Here is a 19,520-nt window from a genome sequence, read left to right as displayed (position 1 = left end):
ACAGCTTAGAAAAAGATCCTTTAGGTACCTGTTACTGTGAAGCTATATTATATATAGCTTGTATATATTGTTCTGCACCATGGCACATAGGTTAAGCGTTAATTCCCACTGGCCTCCTCTGGGATGAGCAGCAGTTTGAACAAGAGTGGAATTTCATATGGCTGCATACCAATCCTTTGACTAATTTTACACTGTAGGATGGTAGCAGTAGGCCACATTCTCAAGTGTCTGGCACGTACTTGCCCAATTCAGAAAACTGCTGAAGCAAAGGCAGCAGAGTCAGCGTCTATACTTCTTGTCTTCCTAAATACAATAGGAAATAAGTGGAAGTCAACAAAGGAATTGCATTAAGACCTTTGTAGACTAGTAATGTAAATGTGCTCAATCCCTTGTGTCTTTTTAGTGTTTCCTGGCCTGGTACAGTAGATCAGTGAGGATCAGACAATGTTACCTGATGCACTGTGCCATCCTAACATACCACCACTTGTCTTTGAGACACATGTGCATTATTTGTAAAGGCAGCTTTCTGAAATAGGGTAAAATGAATATATACAATATAATCACAGTATGCAGGTAAGATGTCCTGGATCTGGCTTTAAAAAAAACCCAACCAACAAAAAAAAAAAAAAACAAAGAAAAAAAACAAAAAAAAAAAAAACCAGAACAAAGCAAAACAAAAGATTCATGTTTGTGTCCTGTCAAATGTATCTTCTTTTCCCCAATTACAGTCTTTCTTGAAATAAATGTTAATTAATATCTCAACTAAACTGCAGACTATGTAGCCAATGTCTGTACTATTTCCCTTAATTAAAAAGGAAGACCTCTTGTTTTATAGTTCATTCATATGGGCCTGCCCTAGCTGAAGATAGCAGAGAAGAAGCTGGAGGAGTTGCCCAAGAATGCTGGTGTGCATTTCCTCTTGTATTGGAGATGGATATATTTGGACACAGTAGAAAATGTACTTAGCTCTTAGGAAAGTCAAATTATTTTGGATGTCCAACTGTAAATATTTGTATTTAAAGCAATTGTTTGGTTTTGCTTAAAGGGAAAAAGCTTAATCTTTTTGCAGTATCTGATAACTAAATTGACTTATTCTCTCAGAAACAGAGTATTGTTATCAGGTTATCAGAAGATTTTACATCTGTGAAAGGGATAGCATTTTGTTATCATTGTACTTCAAAATAATGTTTCTGCTTTTTTTACTTTTCAAATAAGTATGTATATAGAAAAATCCAGCTGATACAGTAGAGCACGAGTATTCTGGGAGAGGTGTTACATGTGTCAGATAAGGTTATATGTGTGTGTAAAACATATTATAAGCCAATGTATGTGAAGTGTCTGGGAACCCTCGGACATCCACATGATGCAAACTTGAAGGGATTTTATGAAGAAAATTTAAAACCTGCATTTAATATTTTAACTGGATGGTGGCTGTAGCAGCCACAGCTGTAGTCAGAACTCTAATAAGGGGCACAGGGGGTCAGATGGAGGAGTGTATTTTTCTAGTCCTCCCAACAAAGGCATTATATTATTCTTAACAGGTGTTTTCTCTAAGTTTCAAATCTTTGATGACTTGGTAATTAGGCTACAGTAGTATTAATTCAGACCAGAAGAGGAAAATGTAAAGTGTCAAGGCCGAACTACCTTCAGAAATACAATGCGAAGTTTAAAATACTGCCCTTCTCCTTTTACTGTTTTTGAGTCTTATTCTCAGAGGGTAGTAGTTTCCCTGAAGCAATATTGTCATTCTGATTTCTTTTGTACTGATAAACTGGTTTGACAGTCATTTTTGGGGGTTTCTGTTGCAAGGAAGAAATCAGCATCAGTCCATATCCTCGATTATAACCAAACCACTGTGTATTATATATCTATAGGAAAACAAGCCTGTTGGATTCAGTGTGCTGCAGCTAGTGGTGACAGACAGGGATTCTTCTCACAACGGCCCTCCTTTTCTTTTCACCATCCTGACTGGAAATGAAGAGAGAACTTTTCACATTACCCAGCAGGGAGTTCTGACCACAAGTGCTGCACTGAATCGCAAAGTGAGAGATCACTATTTGCTTCATGTTAAGGTAGGATGGTTTTGTCATGTTCCTCTTACTGTTTTGCATTGTAAGTATTTAATTAACTTTTCCCACACACGTTCACTCCACCACTTGTCTTTCTGTTAGGAGATCCTGACATGCTCAGTAGTCATTTGGGGCATGTCCTATGAGGTGACATCTTCATAGACAAAGTTGGTTGGTTTAAATGCTAATCTACACAGGTTACAACAGGAAGTTCAATTAAACTCACAGTAGAAGTAAGGTGTAAGTGAAATGTTAACTGCGTGGTGATAAGCCCTTTGCTTTCTGGTTGCAATGTTGAAAAACCAGCAGGGGACAGGTCCCTTGAGCCACTCACTGTTGACTGCAGAATTCCTCTTGCCACTATCATTTTGACCCTTGAAGCTGTGTGCTGGACTAAATCACATGATGAAAGCAGGGATATTGCACAATATAGCAGCAATGAAAAATTTTCCACATAAGTTGCCACATATTTTTTTTCAAATGGCAGTTGAAAACAGCTTTTGAAGCTTGGACCTTTTTCATAGCTTTGAAACTTGCAGTGCAGTAGTTTGAGATCTCAGGATCCTGCAGTTAAAACCACAACATAAAACTCAAAAAATGACCCTGAAGTGCTATAATACATGCTCTGTTTGCCATTGTTGTGCAGAAAGACCAGACCATGCCCAAGGTTACAATAACCTAGCTAAGTTCTCTCAAATGCTTTTTGTAACCTAGTGTAAGGAAAGTTAAAAACAGTTGTTTAAATCTTGTCTAGTCCTTTTAAATTCAGTTACAAATTAAGCAGCTGGGAACAGACGACTTAAAACTGGTAGGCTAAGAATAGATGGCCTTAATTCTTAAACTTCATTTAGATTCAGCTTTTAAGAAAAATTCTTACCTTCATTTTCACACGAGGAATTTCTTTCACTCTCCAAATTATTCTTGCACATACTATTGCAGATAATTTATGAGTAAACATGCATAGAGAAAATTTTAGGGCAATACCATTTATAACAGTGTATGCTGAATTCTGGCCACATTGGGATAATTGTGACATATTTTCATAAGGTCAGTTTTCTTTGGGAAAATAAGAAAAAATTCACACAGATACTCTAATGTGCTGTTTGAGTCACTGAAATGTTAGTAACCAAGAACCATCAGTATAAGGACAGATATAGTTTCATTTAAGTGTATTTTAGTTTAGGGTTTAAGAATTGGTATTAAAATGGGGGCAGGTATATAATTTCTCTGTTAGCCATTTTTTCCTCAGTACTGATATGCCAAATCCCCCAAAGTCACCTTTTTGTTTATGGATGTTTTTCCTGTATGTGGAATCAGTGTAGTGCAAGATTAATATGTTTTACTTTAAATCTTTTCTAAGCAATAATTAATTTCTATTTATTTTGCTTCTAAAATGTATTCATGTAAATGCATGTTTATGTTTGCTCTGTATAGACTGTTACACTGACTTTGTCACATTCCATGATTTAGCTGCACCTTTGGCACTTCCTTATGTGCCTGACTCTTCTTAAGCATGAGACACCTGTCTAACATCTTCCTCTGGGTGAACTCTTGCAATTCTTTTATTTCTAAGTCACTTTCTGGTCTCTACCCTGCTTGTAAACAGCCTGTCAGTACTTCAGCTATCTTGTCTTCAGCACAGCAGCTGAAAAGTGCCTTTTTATTAGGGAATGAATATGGACTATTTTAAATGGCATCCAGTAGCTAAACACGTGTCTTAAAACAAATGTGCTCACTTACAACAAAGACTTCTCAGAGACTGTAAATCATTAAAGCAGACTGTACTAATGTGCCTCTTTCTGTGTGCTGCACTACCCAGTCTCTGTATTTTGGACCTGTCTAATCTGTTGATTCCCAAGTTTCTCGACTGGATTCTTGAAATATATCACTGTCTTTTAATTCCCATTTGTCATTTTACACTTTGCTAGATTTTTTTCAATAGACATACTGCTATTATTTGCTATTATCTTACAATCCTTGAGTAGGAAAGCATCCAAGACTAAAATTAACATTCAGTTATCACAAGACTCCAGTTCCAATGATACACACAAAACCATAGGTATGGCTATTGAGGAAAAATATTCTTTGTTAATTTAAAATAATATATTTTAAAGTCTATATGAAGCCATTTTCTCAAGTTTGTAGTATGTTAATTTATGCATTTTGATCTTGCAAATTACAGGTTAATGGCTGTGTATGATCTCTTGATACCCACTTTCAGTTTTTAACTGACCTTTACTGGTGTGCTTTTCAGTATTGACAGCTTTTATCTTAGGTGCTTTCTGAATGGATTGCTGAGGTAGTGATGTTTTTAATTTACAAGCATAGTTTCATTTGAAAAAACTCATTACCAAAAAAAAAACCAAACAGTAAAACCACACAAATTTTCCCCATATGCACTCTACGCACTCACTACCTCCAGAAGCCTTTACTTTTGTCATTTTTATAGAAATAAGGATTTTTTTTTTCCCCCCAATGGTCACCTTATATGGGCATGCCACTCATATTTGCTTGTCCTCTCTCCAAAGGAAATAGATTATCCATTAACAAATGTCTCACAGCATTAGTGTGCACAATCTTCAGCTATGAGTCATGCAGTCCTTTATGCCACACTGAAGTCTTCAGTTTAAAACCACAGTACATTTTTAAATATCTGCACTATTGAAAAACCATTTCTCCTGGGGCTCTTCTTTCCTGCTTGATTCCCATTTGTTATAATTTTGCTTGTCTGTTTGTTTTGAGCCTTTTCTTGTTTCCCTTGGGTATTTCTTCTGTAGCTAAACTGCCTGCCTTGTCCTGTTTCCAGGCAGAGATCTAGGCAAAACAAAACTTTGCCAACTTGAGCTGAAGCTCGTTATTTATTTGGGTAACTGGAGGGCAAGTTTCTAGCCATGCCTGTCTTTTGGAGTTAACAGAAACAGATGAAGACATGCAGTTCTATGAGACATACATTACCTTTTAAAAATGCCACGTTTATGTGCACATCTACAGATAATCTTGTGCCTGGATAATCCTCTTGTGCTTAAATTTGTATAAAAAATCAAAAGCAGCCTCTCTGCATAGATCTTCAAAGTGTACTCTGTAAAATTATTGCACAATCTTTTAAACAATACGTAATTTCTTCCTTTTTCTGAGCCCTGTATATCCTCTCTGTGCCTTCACATGTCTCCAATTCTTCTTTAACTGTTTCTTCAGTGTCACTTTCAATAACTGGGAGAGAGTTATGGAAAAAGGTAGATGGGAAACAAGAGGTGAGAAATAGAAGGAAAAAAGTGAACCCAAGGGAATGCTCTTTACTCATTTTTCCACTCTTTTTTTTACTATCTTCATACAACATGTATGTCTTTGTCCAAAAGGGGTGGAGAATAGGGTGTTCAAAAAGGCTTTAAAATTGAATTAGGCTGATACAGTTAGTTGATTAACCGTCTGAAGTAAATAGCACTACAGGTACCCACCTCTTTTTTCCCTCTCTGTGACCAAAAATCGTGAAAGATAGCATAATTAATTGTATCTTTCTGCATGCATTTTTTATCTTTTTGAAGTGCTGTTTGGCACAGTGCATTTAGTTTGTCTTCCAGACCACCTCCTAACTGTAGTGAAGCATGTTGTACATTTCTAGGGCATGACTCATTTCAAGTTTGTAATGTGTTTCCATGCTTGATATAAAAAAGCTTCAAGCACCATCTGCTGTCTGAAATCAGCTACTGTGCATTTCCCCTGTATTTGCTACTAGTGTTAATAACTTCCTGACATTTTCAGGTAATAAGAGCACTGTAGGCTTTTAGTCTATGGAGAAGTGAAAACGTGTTCTTTGCCTCTTTATAGAAGCAGACAACATGTTAACATGTTTCAGTGTTAACTTTTATGTTATGAATTGTGTTACAGAATTTATGTAAAGCGTCTTCCTATAGGACTTTTTGGTGGGGGTTTTTTGGTACAAAAACACAGCTCTACTGTATACAGTATCAATATCTACAGTAGAATTTGAGATAAACCAAAAATGTAAATCTGTCATCTTTCCTTTAGGTGGCAGATAATGGAAAACCACCGTTGTCGTCTTTGACTTACATTGATATTAGAGTTATTGAGGAAAGCATTTATTCTCCAGCAATTCTGCCTCTGGAAATCTTTATCACAGCCTTTGGGGAAGAATATTCAGGTGGTGTCATTGGAAAAATTCATGCAACTGATCAAGATGTTTATGATACCTTGACATACAGTCTGGACCCCAAAATGGAATCCCTGTTCTCTGTTTCCAGCACTGGTGGCAAACTAATAGCACATAAAAGGTTAGATGTAGGACAGTACCTCCTAAATGTCACTGTTACAGATGGAAAATTTACAACTGCAGCTGATATTACTGTACACATCAGACAAATCACACAAGATGTATTAAATCACAGTCTCGCAATACGCTTTGCAAACCTGTCCCCTGAAGAATTCATCGGTGATTACTGGCGCAATTTCCAGAGAGCATTAAGAAATATCTTGGGTGTGAGGAGAAATGACATCCAGATTGTTAGTTTGCAGCCTTCTGATCCTCCTTCTAATCTGGATGTCCTCCTGAATATTGAAAAGTCTGGTAGCTCTCACCACCCAATGAGAATTTTGCTCCACAAGATAAACTCTTCCGTGCCTGACCTAGAGGAGATTTTAGGTGTCCGGATAATTGATGTGTTTCATAAGCTGTGCGCAGGCCTAGATTGTCCTTTGAAATTTTGTGAAGAAAAAGTAACAGTGGATGAGAACATCATGTCAACCCACAGCACGGCCAGGTTGAGTTTCGTCACTCCCCGTCATCACAGAACAGCAGTCTGTCTTTGTAAAGGTAAGAGACACAGTAAGGAAAACTGTATCCTTGAAAAGACTCTTCTGGTTTTAAAAAGCATAAACCAAAAATGGAAATTTGTATTACAGGACAAGATTAGGAATGTTCTGTAACTCTTTATAATATTTGCCTAATTTTATTCGTAGTAAAGAGTAATTATTTTTTATTTCATTACCTCATTTCAAGAGTTTACATAATACAAGATTATGGGAGCAGAAATCTAATTTTTTATAGCTACACCTTAGTTTTCCACTTTATGAACGAAGTTAATTTTTTTTTGTTGCCTGTCCTATATTGATGGCCATTTTCAGTCTTGTGTGCACAAAGGTTAAGTTCCTGCAAAGTACCTGAACACTTCCTTGTTTCTGCTTAGAGGAGTAGCCCACACAGTTTCCAAAGTTGCTTGGGAATGAGAGGGTAATATGGGAAATAAATATACTATAAAATATATGTAAGTATAGAGATTTCTGACAGAAGATTAATTTTTCTTTATCTCTGAGGGAAACAATGTTGCTTTTTAAAATCAGGACTTAACCTTGCTGGGTGAACTTGCACATATGAAGTAAATATTTAAAGCCCGTTCCTTTTCTGTCTCAAATGCAGACATTCTTTTCTCTGTTCTCTCCAACGTACTCCATCCATGTTTAATATCTACATGTTGGGTTTTGTGGTGAATGATTCTAATGGTAAGCATTAAACCACAACACCAGTTTCCCAATTTTACCAATTGAATGGAGTAATCAAGATAAGGATGAGCATCAGCCACCATATGCTATTTGTCTAGTCTGTGCCAGTCATGCCCCATAACTGTTACTTCCATGTTGGATAGTCAGGAGTATCATTTGGGGTCCTTTCAGCTACTATGTATAAGAGTCCCTTTTCACAAAGTACCATCACCACCAACAGAAAAGGAATAATGGATTTGGTTTTACAGACGGGAAGTGCCCCCTGGTGAACAGTGTGTGTGAAGGAAACCCATGTCCTGAAGGTACTGAATGTTTAGGAGATCCAAAGGAAGGAAAATACACCTGTGTTTGCCAAGACAGCAAAGCTGGACAATGTCCTGGTAAGGAATTAACACTAAAAAAACTCTTTGTAAAACTATATTGCTTTCCAGATATAAATTTGATTCCAGTCCTGTGCTAATACTTTTTAATGCTTTTGTGTATTCCAAAGCATCAGCTGGCTCTGCTGTGACATTTACTGGGAGCAGCTATGTGAAATATCGTCTCATGGAAAATGAGAACAAAGAGGAAATGAAGCTGACAATGAGACTTAGAACTTACTCTGCTCATGCAGTTGTTATGTATGCTCGAGGAACAGACTACAGTATCTTAGAGGTATATTAAAATCTCCTAGTGCATATGTCCTCCTTTCTTCCTACCATCTTCTTACTATTCTTGTGTTAGATTAAAAGATTGAGTCATAGCATCTCTGCAGAATTGTTATAATTGAAAATTACGTTAAAGATAGGGTGTGTTACACATCCAGGTAACAAACTTGTATAGAATTTTTTAAATGTGTAAACAAACAAAGCTTCCTGAATCATATATTTTAAACAACTTTAAATTTATTTGCTTATCATAGTGAAGTCTGTACAGGAAAACTTACTTAAAGCACAAGATGAAAGATATTGAAGTATTGCAATATTTTGATTATGATGTGTGAGTGCTTTACTAGAGGAACAAAATGTACAAAGTGTATGTTTCAATTAAGGGAACCATATAGAATAAATCACAATTGCTGTGACTGGAAAAAGGTGTTATTAAACTGCTTTTTATGAACACCACCGTCATCCTGTCTCTCCAGCAAACATAAACTTTTATAGGCATCAATATTTTATACTCTTTAAGTGTGCAGACCATTTATTGATGTTGTGGCTTTCCTCTGTAGATCCATCATGGAAGACTGCAATATAAATTTGATTGTGGCAGTGGACCCGGGATTGTCTCTGTTCAGAGCACTCAGATAAACGATGGCCAGTGGCATTCTGTATCTCTTGAAGTGGATGGAAACTATGCACGACTTGTTCTGGACAGGGTGCATACTGCATCTGGTACTGCTCCTGGTACACTTAGAACACTAAACCTAGACAATCATGTGTTTTTTGGTGGTCATATTCGTCAGCAAGGTACAAGACATGGTAGAAGTCCTCAGGTTAGCAATGGTTTCAGAGGCTGTATGGATTCCATTGTACTAAATGGACAGGAGCTGCCCCTAAACAGCAAGCCACGAAACTATGCACACATGGAAGAGTCTGTAGATGTCACTCCTGGATGCTTACTGACTGCCACCGATGGCTGCTCAAGCAGCCCCTGTCAGAATGGAGGCATCTGCAATGCACTGTCAAATGGAGGTAAGCTGCTCTTTATTCTTCTGCTTTTAGTTTTCAAAACTGCTCTTCAGCTTCTCTGCTTTGAAGGACAGAACAACTTTATGCCTAATTCTAGGCTTCCCAGACTTGAATAAGGTTGCTTGTTGAATAGGTAGGAAGGCTGTGTGTGCCTTCTAGATTCAACTCTTTGGGGTGTGAAGTAGACAAAGTCCATGTAGCAAAGTGGGGATTTAATTTTCAGTGCTGGTATCTGAGGTCCATCGTCTTAAATGCCTACTCTGGAGTCTTTCTTTAAAAATTCTGAAATCATTGGGACAACTTGTGTTCTTTGAGAGAAATGGAAATTATGCTTCAGTCATGTTTAATGAAACTCTTACTGTTACACTTTGCTTCATCTTTCAATAGAAACATTTCTATTTTTTTCCCTCGTTTCTCTCTTGTAACAGGTTAGTGGGTAGGAAGCAATTTATCTTAAATCTGTAGGTGGGCAGGGAGGATTTTATCTCAAATCCAGTAAAGCTGTGTGTATCTTTCAGAAAGACTGTATTTGGTTTCAGGTTACTACTGCAAGTGTGCGCCTTTGTTTATGGGAACTCACTGCGACGTAAGTGTCAACCCATGTGCTTCCAACCCCTGCCTTTATGGTGGGACTTGCATCCCGGTCAGTGATGATTTTATCTGCCAGTGCCGAGGACAATACACAGGTCAAAGGTAAGTTTGTATGGTTCATATTATCAATGAACCCCTTAGAAAACAGGATATAAATGTAACACTTTTTCAATTTCCTTTTCTATCTTATTTCCTACTTAAAGCTCAGTCTTTGAGGCACACTGGAGCTGGCTGGAGTTAACAACAGCCCCTATGTTACAGCTCTGAATCCCACATTATAAACTCGCTTGCAATAAGGTAATGTTCAGCTGTTTTTGTTTGTTTTGCCCTTGCAGATGCCAGCTGGGTCCATATTGCAAAGACAATCCCTGCAAAAACAGTGGCAAGTGTATTGACAGTTTGGATGGACCTGTTTGTGAGTGTGAAGCAGGCTTTCGTGGAGAAAGGTAGGTAGCATTCCACAAATATTGAATTTTAGTAGTATTAATTAACAGATTAACAGTTCAAACTGGTTGGAATCTGGGATGTTGATAAAATAGCAAAATGCATGTTAGTGTGCAGTACCTTATAATAAATATTATCTAAAATTGTTGAGAACAAGATTACAAAATAGGCTGCTGATGTAAACTAAACATTTCTGTTGTGCTCTGTTTCTGGTAGGTGCCTGACTGATGTCGATGAATGCACAGAAAACCCATGTCTCAATGGTGCCCTTTGTGAGAATACTTACGGCTCGTATCACTGCAACTGTAGTCACGGATTTGGAGGCAAACACTGCACAGACATTGTTCTTAATAAATATGTTTCAACATCTTGGAACATTAGCTTAGCTGAAGTGATTGGGATTATTGTTTTCATCGCAGGAATCTTCTTGTTAGTTGTGATTTTTGTTGTTTGCCGCAAAGTGGTTGGTAGAAAGAAGAAGCACCAGCCAGAACCCGAAGACAAGCAACTGGGAGCTACGACAGCCTTCTTGCAAAGACCGTGTTTTGATGCAAAATTGAATAAGAACATCTATTCTGACATCCCACCACAGGTTCCTGTTCGTCCCATTTCGTACACTCCAAGCATTCCAAGCGACTCCAGGAACAATCTTGACAGGAATTCTTTTGAAGGGTCTGCTATTCCTGAGCACCCTGAGTTTAGTACTTTTAACCCAGATTCTGTACATGGTCACCGGAAAGCTGTAGCTGTTTGCAGTGTTGCACCAAATTTGCCACCTCCACCTCCCTCCAACTCGCCTTCGGACAGTGATTCAATACAGAAACCCAGCTGGGATTTTGACTATGACAGTAAGAGATATTCTTATTTTTTAGTTTCCTGTTAAACATGTGTGCTGCTACAATTTTAATAAGAGTACAAACACTCTGTCTATACCTCGTAGAGTACAAAAGGCGTTATGACTTCACTGGGTTTTGTCTCTGACCAGCCTTCATGCTCTACTAAGTTCTGTAAAAATGTGCAGATCTCAACTTCAAATTGTGTTGATTCTTTAATCTAGAATCTATTCATTGTCTCACTTGAAACTTCTTCTTTCAGCTAAAGTAGTAGATCTTGACCCCTGCCTTTCCAAGAAGCCTCTGGATGAAAAGAACTCCCATCCTTACAGTGCTAGAGAAAGCATGTCTGAGGTGCAGTCTCTCAGCTCCTTCCAGTCTGAATCATGTGATGACAATGGTATGTAAAATGCAGTAATTTTGTACTGCTGCTGATGTTCATTTGTTCTGTCTTTGCATCTGTATCTCTTAGTAACAATAGGGTTTACATATATTAAATATATATTAAATAGTAGCTTATTTAATATATATTGGTATTTACTTATGTTAATATCCAGATCTGTTAATTTTTAAAAAATATTTTACCTATCTCTACACCAACTGTTAATTACTTTACCTTAAAATTATATATAATCATTCTGCTATTAGAATATTACAGTGAAAATTAAACTCAAGTTGCTCAGAGCTTTGTGTTTAAAACATTAGAATTTGGTAAACTCTTCTAGGTTATCCTTAGAAATCACCTTATGCAAGAATACAGTGAATTTAAAAAATGGCCTCTGCACAAATATAACTTTCACATTGCTGTTCAGCTCTCAGTAAAAAGCTTTCTGGTGTTACAGTTTCATTTGTTTCCTTCTCTTTTTCTTGCTGCGACCTCAGCTCCCATATGGATCAGATCAGTTCTGAGTGAGAGCAGAGTTTAAGGGACTGCTTGTAAGTTTGATTACTTTAGTAATGAAGGAAACTGCACAATAAGGAATTTTGTTATAATAGAACAGTATATTTGGCTTTCACCATGATTGAAATGAATTCATAAAAACATTTCATACATTGAAAAAAGCCAATATAAAAATACAAGTATTTTGATCACACCTCAAGTCCATCAAAATATAATCAGCATACGTATTTGTGGGTTTGATTATTATTAATTGGATGTCCTTTCCATTGTGATGACAGATGCTTTTATAGTTGATATGAATGCATCTATGTACTCAGAAACATGTCATACTGATTGGACAAAGCCACAGCTGTCGCATAACTTAATTTGCTAAGTTAAGGTGTGCTTTGACTCTTTATTCCACTTTCTGCTTTTGTCTCTGCCTGGTAAAAAAGAACTTGAAATTCCTTTAGCTTAGGAATAAAGAACATTCTGCTTCTTAATGAAGTAGAGCAATTTGTTATTAACAGCATGATAAAAAACCTATCTGGTTTAATGATTGGTGAAAGTAAAATGGTATGCTTACAGTCTTCATCATTTTATCAGTAGTTATTGATACCAGCTTCCAACTTTCCTCCTGTGGTTTTAAGTGTCGTGTTGTACATGTTGTTCTCCCCTCCTTACTGTCTCATATGTTTAGTATATCCTTTTTCCCATTTCCTGTCATGTATTGAGTACTCATTCATACATCATTTTAAGAGAAATAGCTGTAGCATCATAGATACCATTCCTTCCTTCCATTTTGGTAGATTCAGAATTTATTAGCTTGATTTTTAATCCCTGAGCTGTGCAAACAAGTTGCATGTGCTTGTTTCATTTTAGCCTGTAAGAATAAACCCTTCTCCATTCCAAAACTATCTTGAGGAAAAGGGAAGACATAAAAAATACATTTGTTTGTTTGTTTGTTTATTTTAAATACGCATGTAACAGCCTGAATTTGGTATTCCTACTGTGATATCTCTATATCACAGATATACAAAACTTAAGTAGATCAGTAGCAGAAATTTTCAGTAGGTATTTTTCATATTCTATCCTTTTTGTTCATTTCCGGGAAAATTTCTTTCCTATATCTTTTGTTGGTAGGGAGGCGACATAGTTTACATTTTTAAAGGAGAAGTCTAATGCAATAATCCTTAATTCACCCAACACAAGCCTTTAGAAAAGTCTAGTTTGTTGCAGATAAAGTATTATGCAAATGAGTATATTTAGGATATTTAGGCTACATTTCAGAAATTGTAACACAACTTCAGCAGCCTTGTGCTCATGCAAAATGTACTTCATAAGTAGTTACTTTTGTATGTTTAGCAAGAATAAAATTGAGCTTTAGATATGTGTTTTATGTATTACATGCAGCTACTCTAGATTGAGAGTAAATGTGTATGTACACCAATAATCTTGCTCTATAAAATAGTAACAAACTGCAATTTCACAGTGTTGATGGGGGTTTTTATGTGTATCTGTCTGCTGTTTAAAGTGATACTAACTATAGGTTTGTTTTAATTTGCTCCTTTTATACCTTTTACAAGCTTCCGTAGTGACTGTAATACACCTTGTCAATGCTGTTGTTGACTCGGTGGAAAAAGAAGGTATATACATGTTTTCATATTTATTTACTGCTTTGGCAGCATAATGCACGTTTGTCTTCTTACATTGTCTTCTAGTAATGTAGTCCTAGCCAGATGCAAGTTATAAAATATTATTTTCTTAGACTTTCTGATAAGTTACAACAAAAATATATTTATACCGTATGTCTGTTAATATCTTCTTGTGTAGCTGTAGATGCCTTATGAACAGGTTTCAAAGTGTATTTTCTTGGGGAAAAAAAGCATTGGCATAAAAACATCTTGGTGCTTACTCTCTTCTGAAAATACTCATACTAAAGCTGCCAGCAGAATTGAGACAACATCAAAGGCAAATACATTCAGTACTGTAGATGAAACAGCGGCAGCCTCCGCTTCCTTTTCTTCTCCCACCCACACCTGTTGATACCTTGTCCAGCTGAGCAGAATCAAAATGGTCTGCTATCAATACTCACTTCCTTGGTCTTCAGATCAATCTGTTCTTAAGCAGAAAAAAAATTATTTTAGTCTGCAGCTGAGATATACAGCCATACACACCCTCCTCAGTTTAAGCAGTTCGTTACTTTGCAGCCTTACAACAGTACCTAAAATTTTTGTATTTTTGTAAATTTTCTATTTTTGGATATAGGTACATACACATATATTTGTGTGTGTGTGTGTGTAGTATGGATTTGGAAGTTAGAAAGAGTGAAGGGAGGCATTTTCAGTGGTATTTTATTTCATTTCTGCTAACATTTAAGAACTAACCACTCTAGGAAACACAAACTCTTTACAAAATAATAGTAGTAATAAAAGTGCCAGTGAGTCTATACAAATGCTAACTATTGCTTTAATTGACTAAATAGTACTTTAAGTTCCAGTAAAAGGCAGATGATTCACTCCATGACCATGAGTTTGCAGATGTTTCCTCTGAAATAATATCCAGCCTATGCTTCTTATTTCTAGATACAGACTAGAAAACATAACATTTTTTACTAAGTCCTATTTAAAATGAAGCTATTGTTAAGATCACAAAATCAATTATAGTAGCTAAAGTTTCACTTTGGTTTGTTATCTGAAGTACACCCTTTTTAATTTATGCAGACACACAAAAGAAAGTAGACAAATGGGCTTCCAAATACTTGAGAGTATTTCATTAATGAGGGTGCCATTTCATTAATGTGTACCTACAGACAGTAGTCCTCAGTGCAGAAAAATTGCAATGTACAGTACTTGGGAATGGGAGAATTACAAGACTAAAAGAGGCCACATCTACCAGGGGAAATATTTAATAACTGATTCAGATTTTCTTTAATATTTTGACAGAATCTAAAAATTATAGATGTAGATCTCAACTCAAAGGTAAAAATATTGTTTGGTGTTATCACTGTAAGATAAATACAAACATTTTATGCTTTGTAGTTGTAGAGAGGTCAAATATTCCCTGCTCAGCTGCTTCTTAACATCTGAAAGTTTCTGCTCTTAATAAGCATTTCTTCTTTCAAAGCATCTTAGGGAAAGACTTCTGCTTTTGAGAACCCTCAGGAGGTTCAAGCAGCAGAGATCCTTACACAAGTGTGCAGCTAGGTCATGTTCTGGGACAGATGGTGCTTACCTTTAGTCTCCGCAAGTGCTTCTGTCCAACAGGCATCCTGGGAGCATGAACTGTAGCTAATCTCATCACAGGACAGTTTTAGGCTGTATTCTCTGCCCTGCTCCTCAGATTGTAGCTTGATGCAAATCAGCAATGCTGAGTGCAAGAGAAAATACAGCTCCAATCTAGCAGATTGTCACATAAAGATGGACACATCCAGTTCTAGTTTGTGTTTCTGTCATTATGTTAAAGGGTTTTTGCCGCAGAAGAGGAAAACCAAGACCTCTTCAATCCTTGGTAAAAGTGATCTAAATCATAAAGCCTATTGGCTTTAGTTTTGCACCCAATTTCCTAGGAAAAATAAAGAGTGTTGTCTTCTAAGCAGAGTAGTGATCAGAGCCTTCTCCTGTAGTTGAGGCCAGAGATGTTTTAAGAGTCTCAGAGCTCAGACTGACATCTCCATTAGTCTGAACAGTATTTTTCTTCTGGGCTAGGCAAGCTTAAAAAATAGGAACGTCTCTCTGAAGAGTCAACCTCTGTCCCTTCAGTCTTCTTACAGATGAAAGTATGAATTCTTAGGAGAAGATTCTGCTATTAGGATAGGCATCACTAATCCTTACAGACTTTAATAGGGAATATAGATTCCTGAAGAAGGAAAGGTTTAATATTTGTCAGATAACACAGGGCACTTCTCTGCTGAGTGTGAGTTGTTGGAATTGCTGCACAAAGGGAGGCAGGTTTCCCAGTGCTTTACATTTGAAAGCCAGACACTAAAGGAAGGGTTACCTTGATACTCCAAGACAGTTCAAAGTGTAAGTGCCAATAGATGGAGCCCTGTATCACAACACAAGGCTAGAAACAAGGAAAGAAAAAAATCAGATCAAGTCCTGTTACCCTGGTTAGCAGAAATCCTGAATAATCTGACACAAGGATTTCAGTAAACTCCAGACTGCAGATTTTACCACAAGACGTCTGTGTCCCAGATGGGCTGTACCCCTACAGTTCAAGTCTTAACAAATAAGGAGCCCAGGAGAAAATTCTAAAGAGAACCAACTTTAGTATTGCTAAAAAATCAGCATGAATGTCATAGTGACTAGTCATTGTTTGTCTTCATATTGGTTCTACTATTTGATTCCTAACTACAGATGTTTTCTCCTTTTTCTTCTTATTCTGCCACCTAAAGAATCTTTTGCTGTTCCTGACCTCAGCAATTCAAGAGGTGACTTCTGCATGCAGTTCATTGATGTTCACCAAAATATTTCTGTTAATATTTTGTTTTAACACAGACTTACTATCAGTTGCTTGCTATGCATTTGTCTGCAGTGATTTCTCTTTACTAGATTTGCACTATATTACAACAGTGTATTTTTATTGGTGTTCAGATGAGAGAAATTACTGGGTTTTAGTTAGTTTAGGCTTACATCTAGTTTCCATCAGACAAATATAAACTTATTCAGAGAGAGTTTGCAAGAGAGGATCAAGTCCAGTCATTTTTGCATGATTAAGCTTGATTTTCCTGTTTTGGTCTTGTAGTTAAATGTGGAATGTCTTTACTAATAACAAATTTTTTTTTATCAGAGGTGTTCCTGTAGAGCTAACAGCATTTTGTGAAACTAACTTTATAATTTGCTTGAGTGGCAAAGTCATTTTAAATGGTCTGAATACTTTACCAAATAGATGTTGGTAAATAGATGCTGATTTCCTTCTTTTATGTAGGAAAGTTATGGGTTATATATGCTAAATATATTCTTAAGAAAAATAGACTGTTGTTATCACCCTAACTAATTACTCAGGATCAATTAAGTGTTTAGCTGCACCAGGTAGGGTGTTGTTTCTTTGCTATCCAGTGAACAGCTATGTATTGTGACAGCACATTCCATAGGTGACTACAGCTCTTCCCATGTTAGGGTGATGTCTGAGAAAATGTAAAAGTTCAAGTGTGAATGATGCACTATCTCATGCATGGCATAAAGTCGTGTTGAATGTCTTCTGTGCAACCAGGGCAAACTGCTGATTAACAAGTAGTGTCCTAATCACAGTGATTGCATTGTCTTAATATGTGTGTTGATTTCTCAGTTTAGAATAACCTGAATACAAGATAGTAATACTATTCTATTTTTTTTTATTATTATTAACTTCTCAGGTTATCACTGGGATACATCAGACTGGATGCCAAGTGTTCAGTTGCCAGGTATCCAAGAGTATCCAAATTACGAAGTGGTTGAGGAGTCAGCTCCCCTCTACACAGATCCAAATGCCATCGATACAGACTATTACCCCGGTGGTTATGACATAGAAAGTGATTTTCCACCTCCACCTGATGACTTCCCTGCACCTGATGAGCTTCCGCCGTTACCACCTGAATACAGCGACCAGTTTGAGTCAATACAGCCACCCAGAGACATGCCAGCCGTAGGTAGCTTGGGTTCTTCTACAAGGAGCAGGCAGAGATTTAACCTTAATCAGTACCTTCCCCATCACTACCCTGCAGACATGGCAGAACCTCAGACTACACCCAGTGGCGGCAGCGGCAGCTACAGAGAACCGTACGCTCCGTACTCACTGGGGTTCAGCCAAGACTTTGAAGCGCCCGCTGTAGACAACATGTCCATGTCTGTGTACGCTTCCACAGCCTCCTGCTCGGATGTGTCGGCATGCTGTGAAATGGAGTCTGAAGTCATGATGAGTGACTATGAGAGTGGAGACGATGGTCACTTCGAAGATGTGAAAATTCCTCCACTTGATTCCCAGCAACATACAGAAGTCTGACACACTCAACAAAAGTGCCTGGACTCTAACAAACTTTATCAAATCTAAAACAATTTTCAAGAGCTTTTTTATTTTTTCTTTTTTTTTTTTTTTCCAGCCATGGTGAATGCTTTTGTTTCAGTGAGCTAAACTGGCATGGCAGCATTGAATCATGCAATTCATTTCACTAAATGAACCTCTTTCCATTTCCTGACCTACTGTATTTGGAAAGTTCCAAGATATCCATTGGCTGTGCCATTTCTGAACATCCTTTATGTACTTACATTGTTCTATGTTTAAAAAAATCACATACCACTTCTCCATGTTAGCATGATGCATATATTTATATAGTTCTAATGCAATTAATTTTCTCCTACTTTTTGTAAATTTTATGTACAGTTTTGATTTTAATAGTTTTAACTAGATTTTGTAGATATTTTGTGAATTTGTTTTCCACTGAAACTAGTGGTGTTAGTGTGCCATTAAAAATGAGCACCCTGACTTATAATCAGGGCATCACTGTATGTATTCCCCTGAAAACTAAGGTTTGACATTTCATTGTAAAACATTCAACATATTCACACAATTTCAATTGTACATATGTTAGGTCTGATATTTTTCTGGGTCAGCTATATGGAAATGTCTTAAATGGGTTGCTGTATTTTAGAACTGTAAACATTTTTTTCCCTTCTTGGAAAGTGTGTTGGGGACCCTCTGGATACCAGTTTAGAACCAAAACCACCATGACACAGTTTTTATAGTGTCTGTATATTTGTGATCCAATGGTCTTGTAAAGGTTTTTACTGAAAATTACCATTAGCCAGTCTTTCTTACTGACAATAAATTATTAATAAAATACTTTAGCTTTGCTCTGTGTATCTCTATTATATAATATACCATTGACAAAGCATTCAGTGCAGCATTTTTTTAAGTCTGTATATGTTTTGTACTGTATTAAGTTACTTGCTCCAAGCAATTCATTTTCCTCTCCTCCGAAGTCAGCCTGCAGCTGTGTTAGAGATGCTCACGAGGTGGCAGTGTGTGTCTGCTTAATGGTGTTTTTAAAAGTAATCGGGCCAGTCTGAATAAAGATTGATGGGTATAAACTGCAGTAGCCTTCTCGGTAGTTTGCATTTTTCTTTAAACATACAATATCAGCTATTTAAATTGCTGAATATTTTTTTCTCAAGTCACAGAAATATATACAAAAAAAAAAATCACCCAAGATCTTTAAAGCAGTTTCTCCCCTCCTTTATCACCTGAATGCTTGCTTTCATGACTAGTTACCCCTTGATTGTGCACCTGCATGCTGAAATGGCCGTGCCATTGTCTGACTGTGCTAAATAGATGGTGGTTTCCTGAAATTATATTTCAATTGCAACTTATTACATTAAGTTTGCACTAGAAGCTTACCTTGAAGAAGTAAAGGTGGAGTACAGTTTTCCTGTGTATTATCCAGCTGCTTTTCTGACTAGAAAAAAAACAAAGCCCTTAAGAGAGTTCTCTAGCATAAATTTGGCCTGATGGTAGGCTAAAGGAATAATGTAACTGTCTTCTGCCT

The 19,520-nt window shown here is 36.9% G+C and overlaps 1 protein-coding gene across 4 annotated transcripts in view; it reads left to right on the top strand.

The window, feature by feature from the left end:
• Positions 1-18,828, top strand: part of FAT1 (FAT atypical cadherin 1) — a 104,222-nt gene extending 85,394 nt beyond the window's left edge. For 2 of the 4 annotated variants that reach the window (XM_058837929.1, XM_058837930.1), the window contains exons 18-28: positions 1,875-2,072; positions 6,096-6,897; positions 7,832-7,963; positions 8,074-8,237; positions 8,791-9,253; positions 9,790-9,943; positions 10,177-10,287; positions 10,502-11,133; positions 11,381-11,518; positions 16,395-16,430; positions 17,355-18,828. In XM_058837929.1, the coding sequence (XP_058693912.1) occupies positions 1,875-2,072; positions 6,096-6,897; positions 7,832-7,963; positions 8,074-8,237; positions 8,791-9,253; positions 9,790-9,943; positions 10,177-10,287; positions 10,502-11,133; positions 11,381-11,518; positions 16,395-16,430; positions 17,355-17,980 (3,456 nt within the window). In that variant the 3' untranslated portion in view covers positions 17,981-18,828. Of the gene's footprint in view, positions 1-1,874; positions 2,073-6,095; positions 6,898-7,831; positions 7,964-8,073; positions 8,238-8,790; positions 9,254-9,789; positions 9,944-10,176; positions 10,288-10,501; positions 11,134-11,380; positions 11,519-13,584; positions 13,645-16,394; positions 16,431-17,354 lie in introns of all 4 variants that reach the window. The other 2 variants (XM_058837932.1, XM_058837931.1) reach the window with 2 other exon arrangements.
• The last annotated feature ends 692 nt before the right edge of the window (positions 18,829-19,520 follow it).

Source organism: Poecile atricapillus, chromosome 4 (assembly GCF_030490865.1).
Source record: "Poecile atricapillus isolate bPoeAtr1 chromosome 4, bPoeAtr1.hap1, whole genome shotgun sequence".
NCBI lineage: Eukaryota > Metazoa > Chordata > Aves > Passeriformes > Paridae > Poecile > Poecile atricapillus.
Note: the sequence above shows the minus strand (reverse complement) of the source record. Positions and strands in the feature narration are given on the sequence as shown.